General features: G+C 38.0%; 1 protein-coding gene across 1 annotated transcript in view; it reads right to left on the bottom strand.

Moving 5' to 3' along the window:
• stab1 (stabilin 1) overlaps nucleotides 1-22,678 on the bottom strand; it is a 77,493-nt gene that overhangs the window by 25,025 nt on the left and 29,790 nt on the right. Inside the window, exons 37-51 of the mRNA XM_015347182.2 lie at nucleotides 21,138-21,245; nucleotides 20,231-20,426; nucleotides 15,108-15,203; nucleotides 14,570-14,615; nucleotides 13,493-13,572; nucleotides 12,851-12,976; nucleotides 12,304-12,377; nucleotides 10,185-10,256; nucleotides 9,984-10,103; nucleotides 9,358-9,405; nucleotides 7,539-7,619; nucleotides 5,951-6,097; nucleotides 5,546-5,680; nucleotides 4,675-4,734; nucleotides 299-475 (exon numbers count right to left, since the gene is read on the bottom strand). Coding sequence (XP_015202668.2) covers nucleotides 299-475; nucleotides 4,675-4,734; nucleotides 5,546-5,680; nucleotides 5,951-6,097; nucleotides 7,539-7,619; nucleotides 9,358-9,405; nucleotides 9,984-10,103; nucleotides 10,185-10,256; nucleotides 12,304-12,377; nucleotides 12,851-12,976; nucleotides 13,493-13,572; nucleotides 14,570-14,615; nucleotides 15,108-15,203; nucleotides 20,231-20,426; nucleotides 21,138-21,245 — 1,566 coding nt within the window. The remainder of the gene's footprint in view (nucleotides 1-298; nucleotides 476-4,674; nucleotides 4,735-5,545; nucleotides 5,681-5,950; nucleotides 6,098-7,538; nucleotides 7,620-9,357; nucleotides 9,406-9,983; nucleotides 10,104-10,184; nucleotides 10,257-12,303; nucleotides 12,378-12,850; nucleotides 12,977-13,492; nucleotides 13,573-14,569; nucleotides 14,616-15,107; nucleotides 15,204-20,230; nucleotides 20,427-21,137; nucleotides 21,246-22,678) is intronic.

Here is a 22,678-nt window from a genome sequence, read left to right as displayed (position 1 = left end):
GACTGCAGGATTGTTATTACTGTAAAGATTGCGACTTGTTTAAGCATTCAATTTCTGATCTTGACCAATTGACGGATACAGTTAAAGGCTAAATGTCACATTAGGACTGATTTTTTTAAATCCCTGCACCCCATTCCCCAATGAATTTGTGTCTGGACTCAGAAGTTACCAGTTACAGTTTATGAATTTTACAAAATTAACTATCACAGTAACAACAAATGAACATCTAATGCTAGTTAAATTTCCATTTTCTGGGCCGTAACAAACTGATAAAGTTTATCATCCTCCACACACTTACTTTTGCATCCCTGATCATGTGCACTTTGATATATGCTGCTAGTTTGTCCCTGTGATCTTCACTGTAGAGCCATTTTTTCCTTTCCTCAGGAAGACCATTGAAAACCTCATCTGTTGGCCAGAGCATTGTGAAAGGCTGATGCAGAGCATTTTGCACCATACCCAGCAATTCAGCATCCTAGCAGAAAATGCAATGCAGTTTAGAGATTTAAAAATGCTTCAACTTGCAACAACATACTAAATACTTCAAAAGGGTTAACATTTTGATACAATAAATGGGCAGATCAGAGCTGATAAATGGTAACATAACAGCATATAATTAAATAAAAACAGCATATAAATAAAACAGCACCTTATCTATAGGTGTCTTGCAGTCAAACTGACTCTACAGAACAAGATCATAAAGAAGAGCTCCAGAACTGTAAATGATCATTAGAGAAAGTCTAAGATTGCTGCCATCTGCCTTAGCTTGCTTACCTTGCAGCAAAGAAAAAAAAACAGATTTTATTTTGTGACATTTGTGGATATTTCTGGATGGTTAGAATCGCTATAAACAAGAATATATTATTCAACTAATCTGCTTATTTGAAGAATGTGTTATAGGCTGACTTGAGATAATCAAGTGTCAGGTTAGAGGGTTGGCCTTGGCATGGCAGTGTGGCCCAGACAGCCAACATATACAGTAAGTCTGACAGACTCACAGCTCAAAGCCAAGTCCTTTATGTGGCTGTACAAGAGGACCAAACAAGCCTTAAATACTCCTTCCAGCACAGTACAGGGAAATTTGAAACCTTGACTTCAAGGAAAACTTGAAGTCTGTTAGAATGGGGCTGATCTGGTCAGTGGATCCTGTGCAGGACTCAGGAGAGTGAAAAAGACACAAAGCCGAAATCGCCATGCAAAAGGAAAACCAGGAAGCCGGAAAGACGGTCTGAACATGGAGAGTCAGGGACGAAGCAACAATCCAAAACACTAGGCGAAGTCAAAACCAGGAAGCAGGTGAGTAGGTCGGAACACGGAAGAACAACGAGAAAGCTACAATCCAAAACAGTAGGCGAAATCAGAAATGAGAAGCAAGTAAGGAGATCAGAGCCGGTGAAAATCAAGAGAAAAACGCGCACTAGGGAGCTCGAGGAGAATCCGCAATAGTGACCGGGGAAAAGAGGAAAAAGGAGAACTAAAATAGGGACGGGAGAGAAAGGTGATTGGCGTGTTACTTGCGGCGTTAGCGTTTGTTATAGGGTGCGTAACAGTACCCCCCCCCAGAGTCGGCTCCTGACGACCCGGTAGCCGGAGTGGGATGGGTGCGAAGGAAGTCTCGAATTAGATTTTGATCCAGTATGTCCGCTTCAGAAACCCAGGAACGTTCCTCTGGACCATAACCCTCCCAGTCAATCAAAAACTGGCGGAAACCTCTACGCCATTGGGCGTCCAAGATCTTATTCACAGTATAGGTGGGAGATCCGTCCATTAGTCGGGGGGGAGGCGGGCGAGGTTGACGAACAAAAAGTAGGGATCTGTGGTAAGGCTTCAGGAGGGATACATGGAAGGTGGGGTGAATCCTGAGGGTGGGGAGGAGGATGAGGCGGTAAGAAACAGAGGTAACACGGGATAGTACTCTGAAAGGCCCAATGAAGCGAGGGCCCAACTTGCGGGAAGGTTGCTGGAGTGGAATGTTCTTGGATGACAACCAGACTAATTGGCCTTGACGTAGACGGGGAAAGGGGCGTCTATCAGCAGAAGTCTTCTGTCTCCGAGAGGTCTTAAGCAGTACAGTCCTGGCCTTCTTCCAGAGTTCTGGGAGGGGAGAAAAATATGCCAGAACAGCAGGGACATCGGCATCGGGAATAGTGTCGGGGAAGAGCGAGGGTTGATAGCCCAGTGAACAGAGGAACGGAGACATGTCAGTGGAGGAGGTATATAGAGAATTGTGGGCATATTCAGCCCAGGGGAGAAGGGAAGCCCAGTTATCATGGGCAGTGGAGACGTAGGACCTGAGGTAAGTCAGCAGGTCCTGGTTAATCCTCTCCGCCTGACCATTGGCTTCGGGGTGGTAACCAGAAGTGAGGGAGGAGGATGCCCCTAAGGTATGGCAGAAAGCCTTCCAAAATCTTGATATGAACTGCGGACCCCTGTCAGAAACAATATCCTTCGGAATGCCATGGAGGCAGAAAATATGCTGGACAAAAAGGTCTGCCATCTCTCGGGCTGATGGGAGGGCTGGAAGAGGAACAAAATGCGCAGCTTTAGGGAAATGGTCGATGACCACCACGATCGTCGTTTTACCGTGGCTTTTTGGGAGATCCGTCAGAAAGTCGATCGAGAGATGAGACCAAGGCCATGAAGGGATGGAAAGAGGTTGTAAGAGACCAGCCCTCTTCTGCCGAGGGGTCTTGCTCCTAGCACAGGTGGGGCATGCTCGCACGTATTCTGTTACATCAGACTTTAGGGAAGGCCACCAGAAGTCCTTGGAGATGAATTCGATGGAACGACGGGTGCCAGAGTAAGCAGCGAAGCGGGAGTCATTGCCCCATTGAAGAACTGCGGAGCGCACTGAATCAGGAACTGGAACAGGTCCGGGGGGCACTGGGGAGGAACTGTGAGGTTTCAGAGAGCCCGTCTCACCTTGTCTTCGATGTCCCAATGCACAGCTGCGAGAAACCTGTCAGGAGACACGATGGGCACTGGAGGGTATTCGGAGTCCGTGGGGTCGTAAAGGCGGGAAAGGGCATCAGCTTTGACATTCTTGGAGCCTGGAGTATAGGTAATGAAAAAATGGAACCTGGAGAAGAACAGGGACCACCTAGCCAAGCGGGAGTTGAGGCGTTTAGCAGATTGCAGGTAGGCCAAGTTCTTGTGGTCAGTGAGGATAGTAAAGGGATGGAGGGCCCCCTCCAGCCAGTGTCTCCACTCCTCCAGGGCAAGCTTAATGGCCAAGAGTTCCCTGTTCCCAACATCATAATTCATCTTGGCAGGGGATAGGCGTCTTGAAAAGAAGGCGCGTGCCCTTCTGAACATGGCGTTGAGAAAAAATGGCACCAACACCAAGAGCGGAGGCATCGAACTCAAGCACAAAAGGAAGGGGATCAGGATGATGGAGAACTGGGGCTGAGGAGAAGTTCTGCTTGAGACGAAGAAATCTGCCTCTGGGGTCCAGCTTTCCTGTCCAGGGCCTTTACAAGTAAGGGAGGTGATGGGTGCTACAAGTTTCGGATGAAACGGCGGTAATAGTTGGCAAAGCCTAGGAAACGCTGCACTTGTTTCAGGTTCTTGGGTGTGGGCCAGTCCAGGACAGCAGAGACCTTAGCAGGGTCCATCTCAACACCCAGAGAGGAGATTATATATCCTAGAAAGTGGATCCTGGAAGTATGGAAAGTACACTTCTCCAACTTGGCATAGAGGTGGTTATTGATGAGTCGTGTGAGAACTTAGCGGACGTGAAGGACATGATCATCCATGTTGCGAGAAAAAATTAAAATATCATCAAGGTAAACCAGAACATACTTCTGAACGATGTCCCTAAAAATGTCATTCATAAAGCCCTGGAATACCGCAGGAGCATTAACCAGGCCAAAGGGCATGACCTGATATTCATAATGACCAAGTGTAGTAATGAAGGCTGTCTTCCACTCATGACCCTCACGGATGCGAATGAGGTTGTAGACACCCCGTAGGTCAATGCAAGAAGGAACAGAGACGCGAGTGGAACAGTCTCCTGGTTACGGTATCCTGAAAGCTGTAACTTGTAGCTGTAGGTAGTATCTAGTTCTTCTGCTTACCCAAGAAACTTGCTATATGAAATGAGAAGGTCTGTAAGACTTGTGTATATTCCCTTGCTAGGCATTTGTTGTTCTTTTATGTATAATAACTTTTAAATTTGAATAATATAGTGGGTTAAATAAAGATGCCCATAACAAAATCAGGATTAATTAAATCATTCTGTTGGTGGAATGTTTTGTGTATTTACTCTCATATGCAACAGTATGCATATTGGAGATCTTCACAAATTTTGTCAAAGCATGAGTCAACAAACTAACAACCATACTTCATGACATTTAAAATATAAAAACTAAAAACAGTTTAAACTTTCAAATGAATAGACATTGGAAAAGTAAAAGAGGACACAGAGGAGCTTGGTCTGAGGGCTGATACCCATTGCAGCTTCACTGGAAACCAGAATAAGGGGGACCATTATATTATCAATGAAGAGCAAGTTATTTAGTCAGGCGTATGAGACAGCTGTATGGTCAAAGCATTTAACTCACAACAATGGTCAGAGCTATTAATATCATATTAATATATTAATATTAATTATTCAATACTGATATATCAATATAGATATGAGATAATAAAGGATTAACAAAACTTCTTAAATACCTGAAGTAGTTTGCTGAATATGGAGTACCCATGAGCTTCTGCTGTAGCAGTAAGATTCATCTGAAATGAAAAGCCAGATAGCTCCTTTAAAACATAGCTCCATTTATTTGGTCAGTACTTTTTGTAAGATTAATGCATTTCATTGGTGCAATAGTGTTAATGTTGTCATGGAAAGCTTAACCCTATAATAACTCTAAATGCTATAAACTATAAAGTTGTGTAGCGTGTTTCATCTCAAAGAAACCCAAAGTACTTTATTTACAGTAGGAAATTCTAAGAAGTGCAGCCCCACCTGGGTGACAATTAGCAGCCATTCTGCACCAGCTACCCCACTATATAGCAGATCATGTGGAAAATGGGGAGAAGTCAGAAGCTGCTTCACCAGTTAAGTGAAGAATTTTAGGTAGACTAAATTGTGCATAAGATGGAGATAACATCCGTACTCTTTTGCAAAGATACCCAGGGAACTTTAATGACCGTGTAGCCAGAACTTCATCTTAAAGACAGGGCATCTTATCTGAAGAACCTTTTATTGGTTGTGTCCCAGGGACAGGACACAGAGAAAAAAGTGAATGCTACTTGGCATTTTTCAGGATGATACCTCCAACAGCAGTATCCCCAATACTGACCAAACACATCCTTACTTAGCTTCTGAGATACTGGCTACAGGGTGGTAAAGCTATTGCTACAATGACTGGTGTCAGGAGATAAATGGTTTATGCAAGCCTACTGAAAGGTTTTGGAAGACAAATGAAAGACTGTTCAAAATATTCCTACAACATTTGGTATAGTTATGATTTTTCACCAAAAAGACATAAAAAATACATAAAAAAATTAATTTTAGAAACATTATCTTTCTTATATCACATACCGAGGTCTGTAGTGCTCCACTTTTGTTCTTTAAATCATAAGGTATTAAAACCTTATCAATAAAATGCAGTACCCCATTGGATGTAACATAGTCACTGATGACAATCTTTGTTTCCTCATTTATGTAAACAGTGTCCTGTATGGATGAAAAACACTTAAATTTTTCATTGAGCTATACCAAAAGAGATCTTTGATTCAATGTATTGTTCTCTTTATTTTAGACAATAGACAAATCTATTTGAACATTATTAATACATCATACAGTACATATATCCTTTGCTCGATAGCAGCATTCTTCCAACTGAGCTCACATTGGTATGTTAACAAAAATATGGGAATTCTAAAGTATGAATTTAACGATTCAGTACAAACTTTAAAAACACCCTCACTCACACAACAGAAGTACCTCTTTAACAGAGATGTGCAGGGAGTGTCCAGACAGGCTGATGAGTTTCTTTACAGATTGGAGGTCAGACAGCTGTAGACTCTGGCAGCCTACAAGGTGATACCTCAGCAGGTGAGGAGTGCGATTTGTGTTTGTCCAGTCTTCCAGCTGCAGAAAGAGAGACTTGTGGTTGAAAATTGAGAAAGACAAAACACGTACAATTTGTGTAGTACATGAAAAGAATTTTATTGCATATATATTTCTCGAGAGACTTCTCTATTTAAAATCCCAAATCATATTCTCAGAAATGGAAGATCATTCTAAAACAAACTCCACTTGAAATTTACGCACAGCATACAATAATGGTGAAAAAATAAGTACACCCCTTTTTTATGATATAATACATTTAGCCATAATTTACCTTCACCTAGTCCTCTTAAAGTCCTAATAGTAGAAATAGTAGATACTCCCTTTTAGCAGTAATAACTAAAATTAAACATTTCCTGTAAGGTTTAACAGTTTCTCTTTTGCCTAAGAGGAAATGACACATAATTGCTTCAACTCTGTGATGTTTGAGGGCTTTCATGCATGCACAGATCTTTTTAGATGTTTAGAAGCATCTCTATGGAGTTATGGACCTTGATTTGGCCATTCTGAAATACTGATTTTTTTTTATTTCTTAGCCAGTCTGTCATAGATTTGCTTATGTGTTTTGGATGGTTGACCTTTTTCATGATCCACTTTTCTTTTAGCCTTACCCATCAGACAGATGGTCTCACATTTTCCTCTAGAATACTCTGGTATAGTATGGATATTATGGTAGACATGATGTTTTGCACTATGGCCAAACAATTCCACTTTTGATTAATCTATCCAGGGTACATTGTTGCAGAAGTCTTGTTTAAAAACTTTAGCCATGCAGCTACAGTATGTTCTTCTTAGAGAACTTTCCTCTTGGCTATCCTTTCATGTAAGCCATTCTTATTCAACTGTTTTCTGATGATGGACTCATGACATTTGACATTTGTCATAGCAAGAGAGGCCTGTTGATCCCTGGATGTAGCCTTTCTTTGAGACTTCTAGGTGAATCATATGGTCATAGCTTGGGGAGAATGTGGTAGGATGGGCACTCCTGGGTAGCTTAGCAACAATCTTGAATTTGTAGATGATCTTTGTTATGGTGGAATTATGAACTTCTTATTGTTTGGACATGACTTTGCAACCCATCTCAGGCTGATAAGCAGCAACAATTGGTTCTCTAAGACTGTCACAGATTTTTTTGTCTGTGCATGATGTGTTACCACAAACCTAAGACCAAACTCACAAAGTGTCTGACTTTATATACCTGTGGACTCACTTCCTGATGATCAACTAACCATTTACACATGTTTTGGTGACACATGGCTATGGAGGTTTTCTCTGTTGCTATAAACATCAGAGATATTTCTTTAAAAACCCTTTATTTTTTCATGCTCATGTGTGTAAAATCTGTAGTATTTAATATGAATCTGAAAAGCAAGCAATCTATCACTGCATCTCAGAATGTTCCACATTTATAAAAAGAAAAGAGTATGACATGAAAGAAAGTTATCAGAGAAAACTGCAATACCGTGACATTTTGAACATAATCTTGATGAGGAAGAAAGACTGTGAAAGGCCCCTTGCCTGATAAGTCATTGAGGCTGTTTTTCTGTTGAAAAAAACATACAGCCACACACAAGCATTAGTACAAACTATAAATTCCTTTATACCACATTACATTATGATCTTAGACCTAAGCCCTTTTTAAGGTCTGATTAACTAATTGCAATTACTTTTTAACCCATAACTTTTTATCTAGATTATCTCTATTTATATCTGTTAAAGGAATGCAGTAGTAAAACAAAAATATCTATCATTATTACAAGAACAATCAAATCAATAATTCAAGGAAAAAAAACCAAGATAAAACCAAAATGGAAAAGACAAGCAAGTGACACAAACTAAAATATTGGTTTACTTACTAGCCAAGCATGCTGTATTCTGAGCAAATTCACTGGGACTGATTGGTCTGTCAATCAATCAACCAACTATTGTTATTTAGTTTCAAACCTTTTCAACCGTTTGAAACAGAGGGCTTTACAGAATTATACAGCAGTTGGCCATATTGTACAGCAATGTGGTCATTGAGGAGAGGAAAACACAAATGCACAGTAGGAGAAAATATACATAGGGGTCTGAGGCCCAAATGTTGCACCCTCTCCAAACAATGAGTTTGTGGTATATTAATAATGATAAATCACTGAAATCTCAGAAATCTGTTAACCTGGTTCTGATGTCAGGTTTGTCTGACCACTCATGTGTTCAACTTAATATTTAAGTATCAGAGAAGAAAAAAGTTTTCAGGGATAAGTTCTGGATTCCCCTTGACCCTGTGGTAGAAAGGTGGTTGAAAATGGATGGACAGAAGAGATGAAAGAAGAGGAGGATGCATGCAAAAAGCAAGATCATTTCACTATGCAGTTATCTTCATCCTCTAAAATCATAAATGAATCGAAACTGACCATTGGCACAGAGGTGACTTTAAAAAAAAAAGCTATATGTCCATTTGTCGAAATAACGTAAATATTTTTTAATTAAATTCTGGCAGGCAAACCTTTTCACTCTTATTTGTAATCTTGTAATCTTAATTGTCTCCTTTTTACCACAGAGAGTCAGAAAGTCTGTAGAAATTTAATTATTCCTAGATAAAGTATCTGTGTCTGCTTTTCACTGTTTTAGAAATTTAACTCAGTGGGTATAATTCAGAATGTAGAGATTTTGATGTATTCTCTGAGCTTTGGAACTCTATCCAGGTGATCAGTTTGCAAAGCAGTTTATGTGTGGCAAGTAGTTAAAGTGTTTGTGTTGTAGTTTTAATAAATACAGTGTTTGCTTAAACTATTACATTTTTACCTTCTAAGCTGAAAAATTATTCACAAGAAAAAAAAGAAACCATATTACTTTGCTCTATACTCTGTAGTGATGAGTGAGAATATTTTGTAATTTAAATTACAATGCCAATACAAATTACAATAGTGTTGGCTAGAAGGGAAACATAACGTTTCAGCTGTGGAGCCTTCTTCAGGTGTGAAAACAGAGTTAAAGTTAGACCTGAACCTGGAATTATGAAATAAGGCAACAGGAGATCCAGGTCAGATTCTGAAGAATTTAGATTTGGAGAGATTTGGTATTCAGTGATGAACCTGAACTGAATGTGCTCTTGTCTCTAATTATTAAATGAAGAAAAAAACTGATTGAGAATAGAGCTCAATATCCATATCTCACAGAATTCAAAAGACTAAAGTGCAACTTATCTGTATTCTGCCATGATTTATTTATACTGTACTTTCAGCATAGTATCCATGAGAGACTAGCCACCCAATCAAATTCTTCTATGTAATACCTACCCTTAGATGTCTGTAGAACCAAGCAGCTGCTGGGTGACGTAAGATTTCCTAGAACAAGAACAATACATGTCAATGAAACATCTATTAGTAGACAAAGCAGACCAGATATTTCTATAGAACTGTAGGAAACATCTGTGTTGACTGCAGTCAAGAGCCTGCAGATACTGAAGGATACTAGGCAAAGACTACATTTTCAGGCTTTAAAGGACTTAATATTCTTTCATTCTAATATTAAAACAGAAGAACAAAGCCATTCCAATAGATTCAAACTAAAAGGATAAACAATGTCCACTTGACTTGACTCTTATTAGAATGGCTAATAGATTGTTCCACGTTTTGCTCCTGGAATGTGGCAAACAAAGCATTTGATCTCTGGTTTGATTTTTTTTCCTTGAGTTTTAGATATTAACTTTTATATTTAAATGTTTATCTACATACTAATGTATTATGCAAAATAATAAATGGGATTTACACTCAGAATAAGGTTTAAATGATTCTATAAATTAATGGTTGAGATTATTGTGTGATATAAATGCGTTATAAAACTGTTCCAACTCCCAATTTCTTTTGTCCCAGAACTGAATTAGAATAAGTCTAATTAAAAAGAGTGTCTAAGGACATGTTACCTGGTTGACATTGCCTTTACAGTTGAAGCCATCTCCTATGTAGTCTCTTCTACAGGTGCAGTTCCGAGTCCCTGGTCCTGTGTACTCACACCAGGCATGTATACTGCAGCCTCCATTGAGCTGTAAAACAGGAGAAGATCAAGGCATCTTAGAAGAAAAAAATGGTCAACAGCAAATTCTAGTGTAACTTGAGATACCTACCACTCTGCAGGGATTGACAGGAAAACAGTATTTTCCATTACCAGAGTAGCCACTTTTACAGTTACAACCAACCTATAACACAAAAGGGTAAACAAGATTTTTTGCAAACTTACATAGAAAAAAATTACAGATAAAGTAAGAAGGAATTATCTACTTACTATGAAATAATGACTTTGTATTAATGAATGCAAAAATATACAAAATGTATGAATAATACAAAAATATATACGAATAAGTAAATTCCATTGTTTCATTCGTGTGAATTGTAAAGTGATCTCAAATCAAGGTCACTTTCCAATTAAAAAAGATGTGTTCTAATGTGGAATATAAGACACAAATTAATATAGCAAAGTTCTGATTTTAATTATCTAAGCATTTTGTTTATGAGGTTCTTAAAGGAACTCATTAGCTTCAACCACTTGGACTAGAGAGAAACTTGACTAGTGACTGACCCACACAGTCCTCTGTGTAAAGTATCTAATCTTTTCTGTCTGGAATCTACTTAAACACTGATGTTATATTACTGGGAGATTTTAACATTCCTCACATAAATTGGACTTTTGCGCTGGGGAACACAGAAGCAGAAGTGGATGTGATTGAAATGGCTAAAGATTATTTCATCTCCAGTTTGTAAAAGCAGAAACAAGGAGAGATGTTCTTATTGACTTGATCTTTAAAAAAAAACAGGATAAAATTAAGGGAATAGATGTTATAGAAACTAGTCAATGAAATAGAAATAGCTGATGTACTAAATGAGTACAGTAAACCCGTCATTTAATGGACTTTGCTTTAGTGGACTTTGGATTGACTTCGGTCAAAATCTGCTGAAGGTGAATTTTGTATGTTTTGTAAGTACAAAGATACAGGGCTTTCCTTGCAATAACAAGGAAATGCACACATAATAACACAAGGTAAAAAATAATGGTTTCTGTGGTTTTACATATTAAGACATATCTAAACATCAAACAAATCCTAAGAGTAGATAGATCTAACCTTATCTAACAAATAACACATAAGTCAAAAGATATGTATAGGAACAAGTAATAGATTTATTCCATGCTGAAAAAAAGAAGAAAGAGAACACAATGTTTCGGCCGTGGAGCCTTCTTCAGGTGTGAGAGAGACAGGGCAGTAGGCAAAGGTAAAGTAGCGGGAGAACAAAGGAGTGAGAGGCGGGAGCAGGGGACAGAAAGAGAGGCCAATCAAGAGGTGTGAAGTCAGAATGGGTGCAGAAAGATGTGAAATGAAACTTCCAATGAATGGAGAAAATTTAAAAGAACAGTAATCTGTCGTTAAGGGAAGGGAGAATGTGTGATCCTAGCTGCAGAATAATTTTAGTTTCGGTGGTCTTTCTGATGTATGAGTTCGGAAAACCGTCTTTGAGAACACAGACGGAGAGATTAGAGTGGTCGTGGCCGTCAGAATATATACACATATGAATATGAATATATGGCAATATATATTTAATAGTGTGTTTTGGGGCTGAAAAAAAGGTTAATCATGATTTAATGGGCATTCGGCAATAACAGATACCTGTTCCCACCATTAAGTATTTTTTCAGCCACCATTAAGTATTTATCTCTCTCTCTTGGCTGATCTGACCTTTTTTCCCTTGTCTACTGTACTTGAATTCGTCTCCACTGTATTCTTTATACAGCATGTTTAGTTTTTTTTCCATCCTTAATATTTTCATATACATAAGAAAGTAATTCAATTAATAAAGTGAATTTAGGAACCGTGCACCAGGTTTCAGTGATGGAGCACAGACCTTTTATTTTTCAAAATAGTTCTCTCACATATCCATATAATCTTAAGGTTCTTGTAATGAAGTAGTGTTATGCCTTTCCTTTCCCTACACCCAGACGTTATTGTCATTATTAAAGTTCCAACATCAGAGAGCTGTGTTCTCTGAGGTAAAAGGATATTATCCTGCAACATAACAATTACTCAGGACTGATGATAGAAGCTCTCTGAGGCTGGAGCTTTTGAGATAAAAATGATGCCCAAGGTCTTCTACACCTGTGAAGCATGTATGATTGATAATCAATTAATTGTTAAGACAGATAAATCAATTATACACATATGTTCCAACACAGAGTAGAGAGAAAGTAAGTCTTACTAAATTAGGCCCAGTTTTAATGCAGTCAGCTTTGGGATGACACCCTCCATTGTCTTCCAAACAGCCATCTATCTCTGCAGTACAGAAGAGCAAATGGGGATATGAACATGTTGATCACAGGCAATGTCAGAGTAGAAGTCTTCTTGTATGATCTTTTAAACCACTTGCCTTTATTGTCTGTATATTTCTATTACTTTTAAATCACCATGGATGTGACTGTGTAATGCATGATTATTTACAAACTTGGTCTAGTTATAGAAAGATAATTCTATTAATCATAGTCAACTTTTCTATTTCACCACCTACCCTTTCCCACACCCCTCTTTCTATCAATGTGTCATGTAAGGGGTAATAATTCTCTTTGCCATTTGGCATTGACACATAGGGTGACCAAAATATTCTTATTTTTCCAGAAGCGCCTTTTTGGTCAAACACTTAGAGTAGTTTGAAAGGACGCCTATCAGGATGTACCCCTCAGAGATACCTCAGATACAGATTACAGTTGAAAGATGGCATAATGGAAAAGAAATGCTATTTTGGTACATACCCAGGCACACAACACCATCTCCAGTATAGCCTTCTTGACAAGTACAGCTCCTCTCCCCAGGTATTGTTTCACTACAATTTGCATATTGTGAGCAGCCCCCATTATCGGTCTCACACAGATTGATCTCTAAGAGGGAAATTTTACACTTTTTTAATGTACTATTATTTTAAATTAAAAATGTATCACTGCAAATACACTTTTGTAGAGCCATTCTCCATCATTAACTCCACCACACAGCAGATCAAGTCAAATTTAAGGAAAAACTATGGAGGCCAGATTGTGTTGAACACATTTCTGGAATTTAGCCAGGACACTGAGGTCAACAACCTTACTTTTATGAACTCTTCTGAACAATGCCTTGACCTTCAATAACTAAGTAGTCAGGGCCATATATTATGTTTCAAATGGTTGGTTTTGACCCACTTAACTAACTTACACTATTTTTCACAGTGTTTTGGCTCCAGGGAATGTTGTGAAAATTACGGTATTTTTATCTATCTGGATCTTAACATTGAAGCTCAGAGTATATGTACTTTATGCTCTACATGTGCTGAAATTTATTAAACTAATCAACAATAACCTTTATGAAATACTTGGTGTCAGGATGAATATCTTAAACTGATATATTTACAGATCTCTCACCTGTACAAAATGTCCCATTTCCTTGGTACCCAGCTGAACAGGAGCAGGTAGGAGTTGCCCCTAATCTTTCTGTGATGCAGCTGAAATTAAAAAAAAATGGTATAATTGCAATGCATTTGGAAAATCTGTGATTTGGATTTTAGAGTTCTGATCTGCAGGTTTAAGGACCAAAGGTGGAAACTGGGGACCACTATTAGCCACTATAAATAATAAATAAATATGCTGACTATGGAAGAAGCACCACGATTAGTCATACCTGAACATGAAGATTCACTGAAGGTCAGGAATATTCTGCACCAAAATGTTCTTGATACATAAACCAGTAACAAATGAAAACTAAAATACAATTGCTTCTTTCAGAAAATAACTGGATGGGTTTTTGCTGGTAGTAGAAACCAAATAGAAACCAATCATCAAACCAATCAAATTGTAAACTAGAAACAAATAGGCTGACCTCCTCTCTTTTGTAGAAGCTTGACATACTTAAATTGTACATATAAAATGCTAACATAATTTAATTATTGCACCATATGTGGTAGAAGTGTAGGATTTTGGAAGACAAGATGATACATTCATGACAAGAAATAGTTTTCCCAAAAAATTCTCAGGCACAATGATGCTATGTTCATCCAGTGATATCACATGAACACCATTATTGGACTGGCTTATAAAACCAGCCATAGTGTAAATGATTATGGCCACTTTCTGGCTATGCACATCCAGTATGTCCATAACAACCCTAACACAAGACAGGGTCACATATCTGCCTAAACCCCTTCAGATAACAGTTGTAGTAGCTAGAACACTGCATTGGAAATGTAGATTTAATCTACTACAGTATGTACACGTTGTGTTAGGTTGTGGGAAACAAGACTCTGATGATTGAGAATGTTTAATCCTTTATTAATTTATTTATTTTGTTGTCCTGTTGCAGGTTAACCTTGCCAACAGTGTAATAACCTCATTTCTAAATTTTCCAGCATCCTAGATTTTATGTGAATGTAACTGTTCCGATACTGCAAAATAGTCTTAAGATTTCTGCTTGAGTGCAAGTTATCCTCAAACCTTGCCACTTACTTGGCATTTGGGTCACAGGTACCATTGCATGCATCAGCCACAATTTCTGTAAAGAATGAAACAGGTTACACAATGTAATACTACCTCTTTCAAGATTGGTTTCAACAAGTTTCCTTGTGCAGTTATTGGCACTGTTTTTTACTAACTTACATAAACATAAAAACATAATATTATTAACATAATAACAAGACAGCAAAGAAGTTACATAAGTGAAGCCCTGATTCTTAATTATATCTTTGGGAGACCACAATAACAAAAACAAACTTGGTGAGCAACACTATATTTAGTTGCTGTTGATATCCACTGAGTGGGCATCTCAGCTGAAGACTATGAAATTGATCTAACCTTGAGAAAAGTATTTGAAATATGTTTTTTTAAGAGAACCCTCTATCTCACATTGCATGCCTAGAAGAATCTGTGTGCTATAAGGATCAATTTTATGCTTTTGACAGATATTAAAGTTTAAAAAACAAACTAAACACAAAAGAATAGTCAAAGTTCTCCTGTGTGCTTTGAAATTGACCTGCCCCATACTTACCCACCGTACAATTCGCTCCTTTCCAACCTTTGTAACACAGACATCTCCCATCTCCTTTTATCCCATCCATACATTTTCCATGACTACAGGTGCATACTAAGGGGCAAATGAAAATGAAGCAGTTTACCATATTGCCATATTGGCAAGAAGGAAATTAGGTGACATAAATAGAATTACAGTTGTGAGTATGAAAAAAGAATACAATATATTTAAACAAATAATTTAATATAGATAAAAGCTGTGGTATCATAAAACTAAATATTGCTAGTGGATGACTATGTAATTTGTACCTGGATTTTGAAGATCCCACTACACAACTGCAAATTTGTCCATAAGAGAGTAATCTAAGCATGTGTATATCTCTGCTAAAACAAATGTATTCACAAGAAAATAAGAAGTGATATACTGTATAAAATAATAAGAAGGGATTACTACAAGGTAATACAAGGCAGATTGTTTAGGCACCTACAATCCAATTGTAAATCATTTCCTACTTTAAATTATAAACTGAAGATCTATATCATCCTCCTATGTCCTATACTTAACACAATGAAAAAACAGGAACAATTTTTGTGAAAGAAAATGAAAAACAAAAAGGTACTGTGTGTATATTAACTTTACTAATTCATGGGTTATCCATTCATCCATCCACTTTCTAACTGTTTTATCCAACATGGGGTTGTGATAGAGCCAAAGCCTATTGTGACAAGCAACAGGTGAAAGGTACAGTAGGATACACTCTAGTGGGACACCCCTAAATCTAGATTTTTTTCTTAGATTTAGCACACACTGTATAGTGAGCCAACTTTGACTTTGAAACAGCTACTGAGTTCAATGGCAGGGATAAAACAAATTTTCCATGAGTCAGTCAACAATATTCCAGTCAATCCACAAAGTTGGTCTGTATGGCATAGTGGAAAACATCTCATATCCCACAAATATTTGACAAAAGGTCAAACAAGACAAAATGTAATTTTTTTGGCCTAAAAACATTATAGCTCTGCTTTTCATATGCAGGGTCTGGGAAGTAAATTATTAGAGAAATTATTTACAGAGGAACACCTGCTTCAGACCTAAAACTGGGATGACAACTCAATTTGCAGCAGGACAATAACCAAAAGCAAAAAGCCAGATGAACACAGGACTGTGTACAAAAGTAACAGTCCTTGAGTCGTCCAGTTAAAGTGCTGACTGAAATCCTTTTGAAAATCAGTGTAAATAATAAAGTCCATAAGCGATACCCAAGCAACTTGAGTAAATCTATCAAGAAGAACAGGCAAAAATTGCACCAAGTTTGTGTGCAAAATTAATCAAGATTTAAACAGAGACTTGTGGCTATAATTGCAGCCAACGTTGATTCTATCAAAATTTGAGTTCACAGGGCAGAATACTTATACAGATAACATATTTCATTTTTTTTTCTCTTGAGTTTTTACTAATACTTCGTGTAACTTATCTTACCCTTAGGAGTCTTCAGTTTGAACATTCAGGTATTGAATCACATTAATTTAAAAAAATGTTTATACATCATTGAAAGGCAGTTAGCCCAGTTATCATTTAAGAGAAAAGCTGTCAGTCCTTACAAACCTGAAAGTTGTTCTCCTCTCTATTTAAATGTTTGCTCTCTGTAAACTGGAGTGTGAGTTAGCGAGTAACGGGGTGAGAACTACACACCCAGGAGCTCTGCAGGAGAGTTCCAGAACTGATTCATGAGCAGAAGACCCAAGCTGCTGAAACAGTGATCAGAGTGGCTTACAGTGACAGATCAACTAAGAGACAGAACAAATGGACTGAAGGTCAGAGCCATTGAGGGTGAGACTAGCAGTGTTGATGATGAAAGAGTAAAAGAGAACAGGCAATGAGCTACAGAAGAGCCGCTATGAGGGCAGCCAATTAGCAGCTTGCAATGTTTTCATTGTGTAGTTCTCCTGTTTTGAGTTACAATGCACAGAGGTATGATACAGAGTTATGAATATTTAGAGATGAAAGCCTAGAGAGAAAGTATAGTTGAGGTAAAATGATATACTGTATGCTAGTAAGACATTAATATATATATAAATATATGCTTTCAGAATTTATGGACAATATTTACAGTACATACAGCATTAAGTCTCATAAATGCATAAAAACCAGAAAGCCAATACAGCCTGCATTCTGATTTTTCCTAAAACATAAGGGAAAAGGAATTTATGGACACACTGTGTTCAGCATAAAAGAAAGGAGGGCACATTGACATTTGTGTTTCATCATTGTGTTGTTACACTGTCTTCTTAAACCCCGCTACAAAATGGAGTAGATCGATATTGATGAAAAGAAAATAACCCTCTCCTACCAATGTGCCTAGAGAGATCAAGGCCTTACCACCATGCTGAAGATGTTTTCTTTATTTTTGATTTGGTTCACTGAGTAAAGGTCACAAAAACAAAAATGTAATACCTAACCCCCTTGTGCTATCTGTTTCATGACCAGCCTGTTAAAGCATAACTTGTAAATAAATTTGTCTAGTAGAGGAAGGACATGAGACAAAATTAAATATTAATACCGCAAATGGCACAGTCAAAACAGATATGGTCTTCTTTAGGAATTTCTGTACCTACTCAGGCTTCAAGAATATTATAATTTCTGATCAACAGACTGAATCTTGGTCTCATTTTAAAGATCCTTGTATGCCTTACTAGATTAATTGTCATTTGAGTAATATATGCTTGTGAAGGTAAGAATTACAGGATCAAGAGTTTTGAATTTCCTGCATGTGATAAATAACTTACTGACTTAATTTACCCCTACCCCATTATATACTGATGGAAATAAGAAAGTCAACACCTACTCCTCCACACTCTGCCCCTCCCGTCTGCATGGACCAGGCTGAAGAGTGACTCATCCATGAAGAGGACCTGATGACACTGATGAAGAGTCCATCGCAGCCTCTGTCTGGCCCAAGCCAGTCGGGTGTGACCTCTAGGAGGTCTGAGCAGAGGGCCTCTGACAGGTCAAGGCCAGCAGCATGGAGCCTCACTGTCCAGTCACTGATGCAGGCATTGTGTCTGCTGGCAGTTTTTGCAGCAGTATGAGTGGCAGGTCTGAAACAAGCACTCAGATGGACCGGTCTGATGTGCCGGTCCTGCTCTGGTGTGGTCACTCGAGGGTGACTGGATCAAAATTTCGGCAGCCAGAATCCTGACCAGGTCTAGTGCAAGTGATCACATTACTCCTATCCTGCAGTCCTTGTACTGGCTTCCTGTCAAATTCTGTGTAGACTTTAAAATCCTCATGCTCATGCTCATGCTCATGCTCTACATGGCTTGGCACCTCAGTACCTGTCTGCACTATTATTGCCCTACTTCCCACCTCGCAACCTTCGCTCTTCTAATTCTGGTATCCTTACTGTCCCCCAAGCCCATCTACATTCTATGGGTGAAAGGGCCTTTTCCTGTTATGCCCTCAAGCTCTGGAACTCTTTGCCCAAGGATATTAGAAAGTCACCTTCTCTAAAATCCTTCAAATCCAGACTCAAAACCACTTTCTTTACTTCTTTAGCTTTTACTTAACTGGTTCCATTCTTTACCCCTCTGCTTCTACTTTTCTTAGTACCACCATCAACGGTCTCCCCTGTATATTGTAATTGTGTTATATCTTGTGTATTATTTTTATTTATTGTTATTGTCATTCTGTGAAGTGCTTTGAGAAGCCACCTTTAAAGGCGCTATATAAAATAAAGTTTTTTATTATTATTATTATCTTGGATGGTCATCTGTCCTGCCGGTCTGCTGAAACCTTCTCTGCAGTCGAGACACAGTGGAGTTGCCTACTCCATAGTGTCTGGCAACGCTGGCACATGACATGCCTGCCTGCAGCATGCCAATGGCCCTCTCCCTTGCTTCTGGTGACATTCGAGGCATTATGGAATGCACAGAAAACTGAAAGTTTGGCCTTTTTCTTGCAGTGACCTAAGCTTTGAATTAAGGCCTTTTTAAAGGTGAACTGATCAGGCATTGTTCCACCTAGACCTCGTTGGGTAAAAGTGCACCTAATGAGCTTTGTGTGATTGGTAAGTTGCAATGCCTCACTGCACAAGCTGTATTGCTGGTCAGAGGGCTTAAAACAAATTGACAACTTTTTGTGAAAGTACATAAGTTATAACTATGTTCTCATTGCAGAATGTTGTGTTTCTTTTTTCCATCAGTATTTATTTATTCGCTCATACATTAGAGTCTGCAAAACATCTGACTGAACATAAAGAACAATATAGTCTTTTTGAAAGATTCAAAACCATTTTTAAAATATGAAAGACTAAATATGCATAATTTCTTAATAAAGTCAAGGACTGGTAGTCTATAAAGGCAGGGGTTCCCAACCTTTTTTGTCAGCTGAACCCCTTCAACCTAGATTATTCGCCTCAAGTACCCCCTTGAGATTTTAACTAAATCAAACCATTCAATAAATGTAGATAAATGCTATAGCAACCCTCTTAACATGCTTCTTTTCACTTTGTAAAAACTACTTATTATTACATTGTTATTTATTAATAGGACTATTTAACAACTCAAAACAAACATTTAAAGCTCACTCAGTGGATCAATTGCACTGGCATAGACCTACCTTTTTAATGGGACATCTGTGAGTCTTGCACAGATCATCAATCCTGGGGGCAATCTTTGACAGACATACTCTCATCTCATCTTTTACGTCAAGATACAGTACACATGATCGCATATGATGAAAACGTGCTAACAACATGACAGGCTAATTCTATCAGCTAATTGGTCATTGGTTTTTGCTTATAAAGTCAGACTAAACTGTTACATTCGATTGTTTTAATGTAATGTATTTTACTTTAAAATATATATATTTAAAATTGAACTGAATTTGACATTGACGTTTCCATCACAAACTCACGAACCCCCTGCAGTACCATCAATAACCCCTGTATTAGGGCAGACAAAGTGTTTTACAATGCCATGTCTATATCCTAGGCACTAACTGTACAAAAAACTGCTTTAAATTACCACATCTTAAAAACTATTTGAAACAATAGGGTCTGAAATATGTGATATACCTGTAACCCTTCCCCAGAACAAACGCATTGATTTATACTCCACAAACAACAACAAAACTTCAATTACCTGATTTACAGTCCTTTGCATACCGTCCAGGTTCACAGTTTTCACAAGCTGTACCATGAAAACCTTCATTGCACAGACACTCTCCATTCCCAAAAATGCCATCATGGCACTTGCCATTGTTTGAACACCAGCTTCCTGGTTTTCCAGGACATTTATAACAATAATGTCCAAAATAACCTGGACAACAGCTGTGGTCCTTTCAAATGCAAAAATATTACAAAACATTTATGAAAACTCACTAGCAAAGTATTATAATTGTTATAACAATTTAAAAATAGATATTATACATTTTGTTCAATTTGCACTAGACAGTCTGTGCAGTGCAATCAGGAACCAACAGGAACCATCCATTAACTGCATTCATATCTCAATATTATTCAGACTGGGTTCACTGAAAGTGCACATCAGGTCACAGCTTGTAAGACTGCAAGACTATTTTCATTAAATGCATTTTGACAGTCTTCTATATTTGTGCCCTGTTCCCTTCACAGAGGTGGCTGGGATGGCAGCCATTTTGGACCATTCTGACCATCATCTGATTGGAGCAACATACGTATACAGTTTGTATAATTGAAAAAGTAAACCGTGCAGATAATAAATCAAGATACACGTTTTCAAAGCAAATTTATGCAGTATTAAGTTACATTAAAATAATTTTGCAGATATCTGATAAACCATCATTCAATTTATTTTACTTGATCAACATTCAAAAATGTATGGCAATTTAAATATATCTAAGCAAATGGCACAAACATACTCTATACTGTAAACTGTATGTAATGCACTACACTCCCATTGCAAAAAAAAAATATTTTTTTATTTACTTTGGTAGGCAATTACTTACTTCAGAAGTAAAAGAGACTACTGTATTTAATATAAATAAAAATATTTATGATCCACACATTACCAGAGTTGTTTTCAAACATTCGTAGGCGCAACCTGTACGCCATGTTGTTTTTTTTTTCCCTCTTCTTGGTTTTCTGTATTTGCAGTCAGTCGCTGATAGAGGCTTTAGCTTTTAGTGAACAGATATAAAGTATTAGAACTTTACATTAGGCACAGCAAGTCAATTTTACAACTTCCTGAAATGTCCCAAACCTCGGTCTGTATGTTTCTGAAATCAAGTTTAGGTGTAATAAAATAGTCATTGTTTAAAATACTGAAATACAATAGATACATACTGTAATGCCTCTTTGCCTTTTCACATTTTAATGCAATGTTTTCAAAATATTACTGCTTTAGATACAGTGGATATAAAAACAGTCTGCACACCCTTATTGAAATTGCAGGTTTTTGTGATGCAAATCCAGAAATCAAGAAAAATCATGTCAGACATTTTTCCATCTTTAATGTGACCTTGCAAACAACAAAATTCAAAAGAAAAATAAATAGATAATTATTAGGAAAAATAATTGAAATCTACAACACCCTGGTTGCATAAGTATGCACACCCTTTTATAATGGGGGCTGTAGCTGTGTTTAGAGTTAACCAATCTCATTCAAAATCATGTCCAAAGGTAAGTAGCATACACCTGCCATCAATGAAAATGATTCTGATTAACCCCAAATAAAAATCAGTTGTTCCTGTAGGATTTCCTTGAAACTTTCGGGTTGCATCCTACTGGGATAACCATGGTCCGCAAGGTGCTGACAAAACGTCTACGGGATCTTATAGTTGAAAGGTACTGATCAGAAGAGGGGTATAAAAGAATATCAAAGGCATTGGATGTACCATGCAGCACTCTGAAGACTATCATCAATAAGTGGAGACACAGGGGCTTTGCCAAGATCAGGATGACCCTCCAAAGTTGATGACAGAACAAGGAGAAAACTTATCAGGGAGGCTACCAACAGTCCTACAGCAACATTAAAGGAGTTGCAGGAATTTCTGGCAGGCACTGGTCACTCTTTGCATGTGACAACCCATATTTTGCACGTCTGGGCTTTGGGGTAGGGAGGCAAGACGGAAGCCATTTTTCATAAAAAAGAACATCCAAGCCCGTCTAATCACCCCAAATCATGTGGGAAAATGTCTTATGGTCTGATGAACAAAGGTTGAACTTTTTGGCCTTAATTCTTAAAGATATGTATGGCGCAAAGACAACACAGCCCATCATCCAAAGAACACCATACCTAATGTGAAGCATGGTGGTGGCAGCATCATGCTTTGGGGCTGCTTCTCTTCAGCTGGGACAGGGGCTCTAGTAAAGATAAATGGGATGAAGACTAGCTCAAAATAACAAGAGATTTTTTGCACACAACCTGCCAGCCTCTGTCAAAAAGCTGAAGATGAAGAGGAATTTCAGCTTCCAACATGATAACGACCCAAAGCACACATCCAAGTCAACCAAGGAATGGCTTCAGAAAAGGAAGATCAAAGTCTTGGGATGGCCTGGTCAGAGCCCAGACCTCAATCTCATAGAAAACCTGTGGAATGACCTTAAGAGG

This window comes from Lepisosteus oculatus, chromosome 4, assembly GCF_040954835.1.
Source record: "Lepisosteus oculatus isolate fLepOcu1 chromosome 4, fLepOcu1.hap2, whole genome shotgun sequence".
NCBI classification, from domain to species: Eukaryota; Metazoa; Chordata; class Actinopteri; order Semionotiformes; family Lepisosteidae; genus Lepisosteus; species Lepisosteus oculatus.
This window is presented reverse-complemented; position numbering and strand designations above follow the sequence as displayed.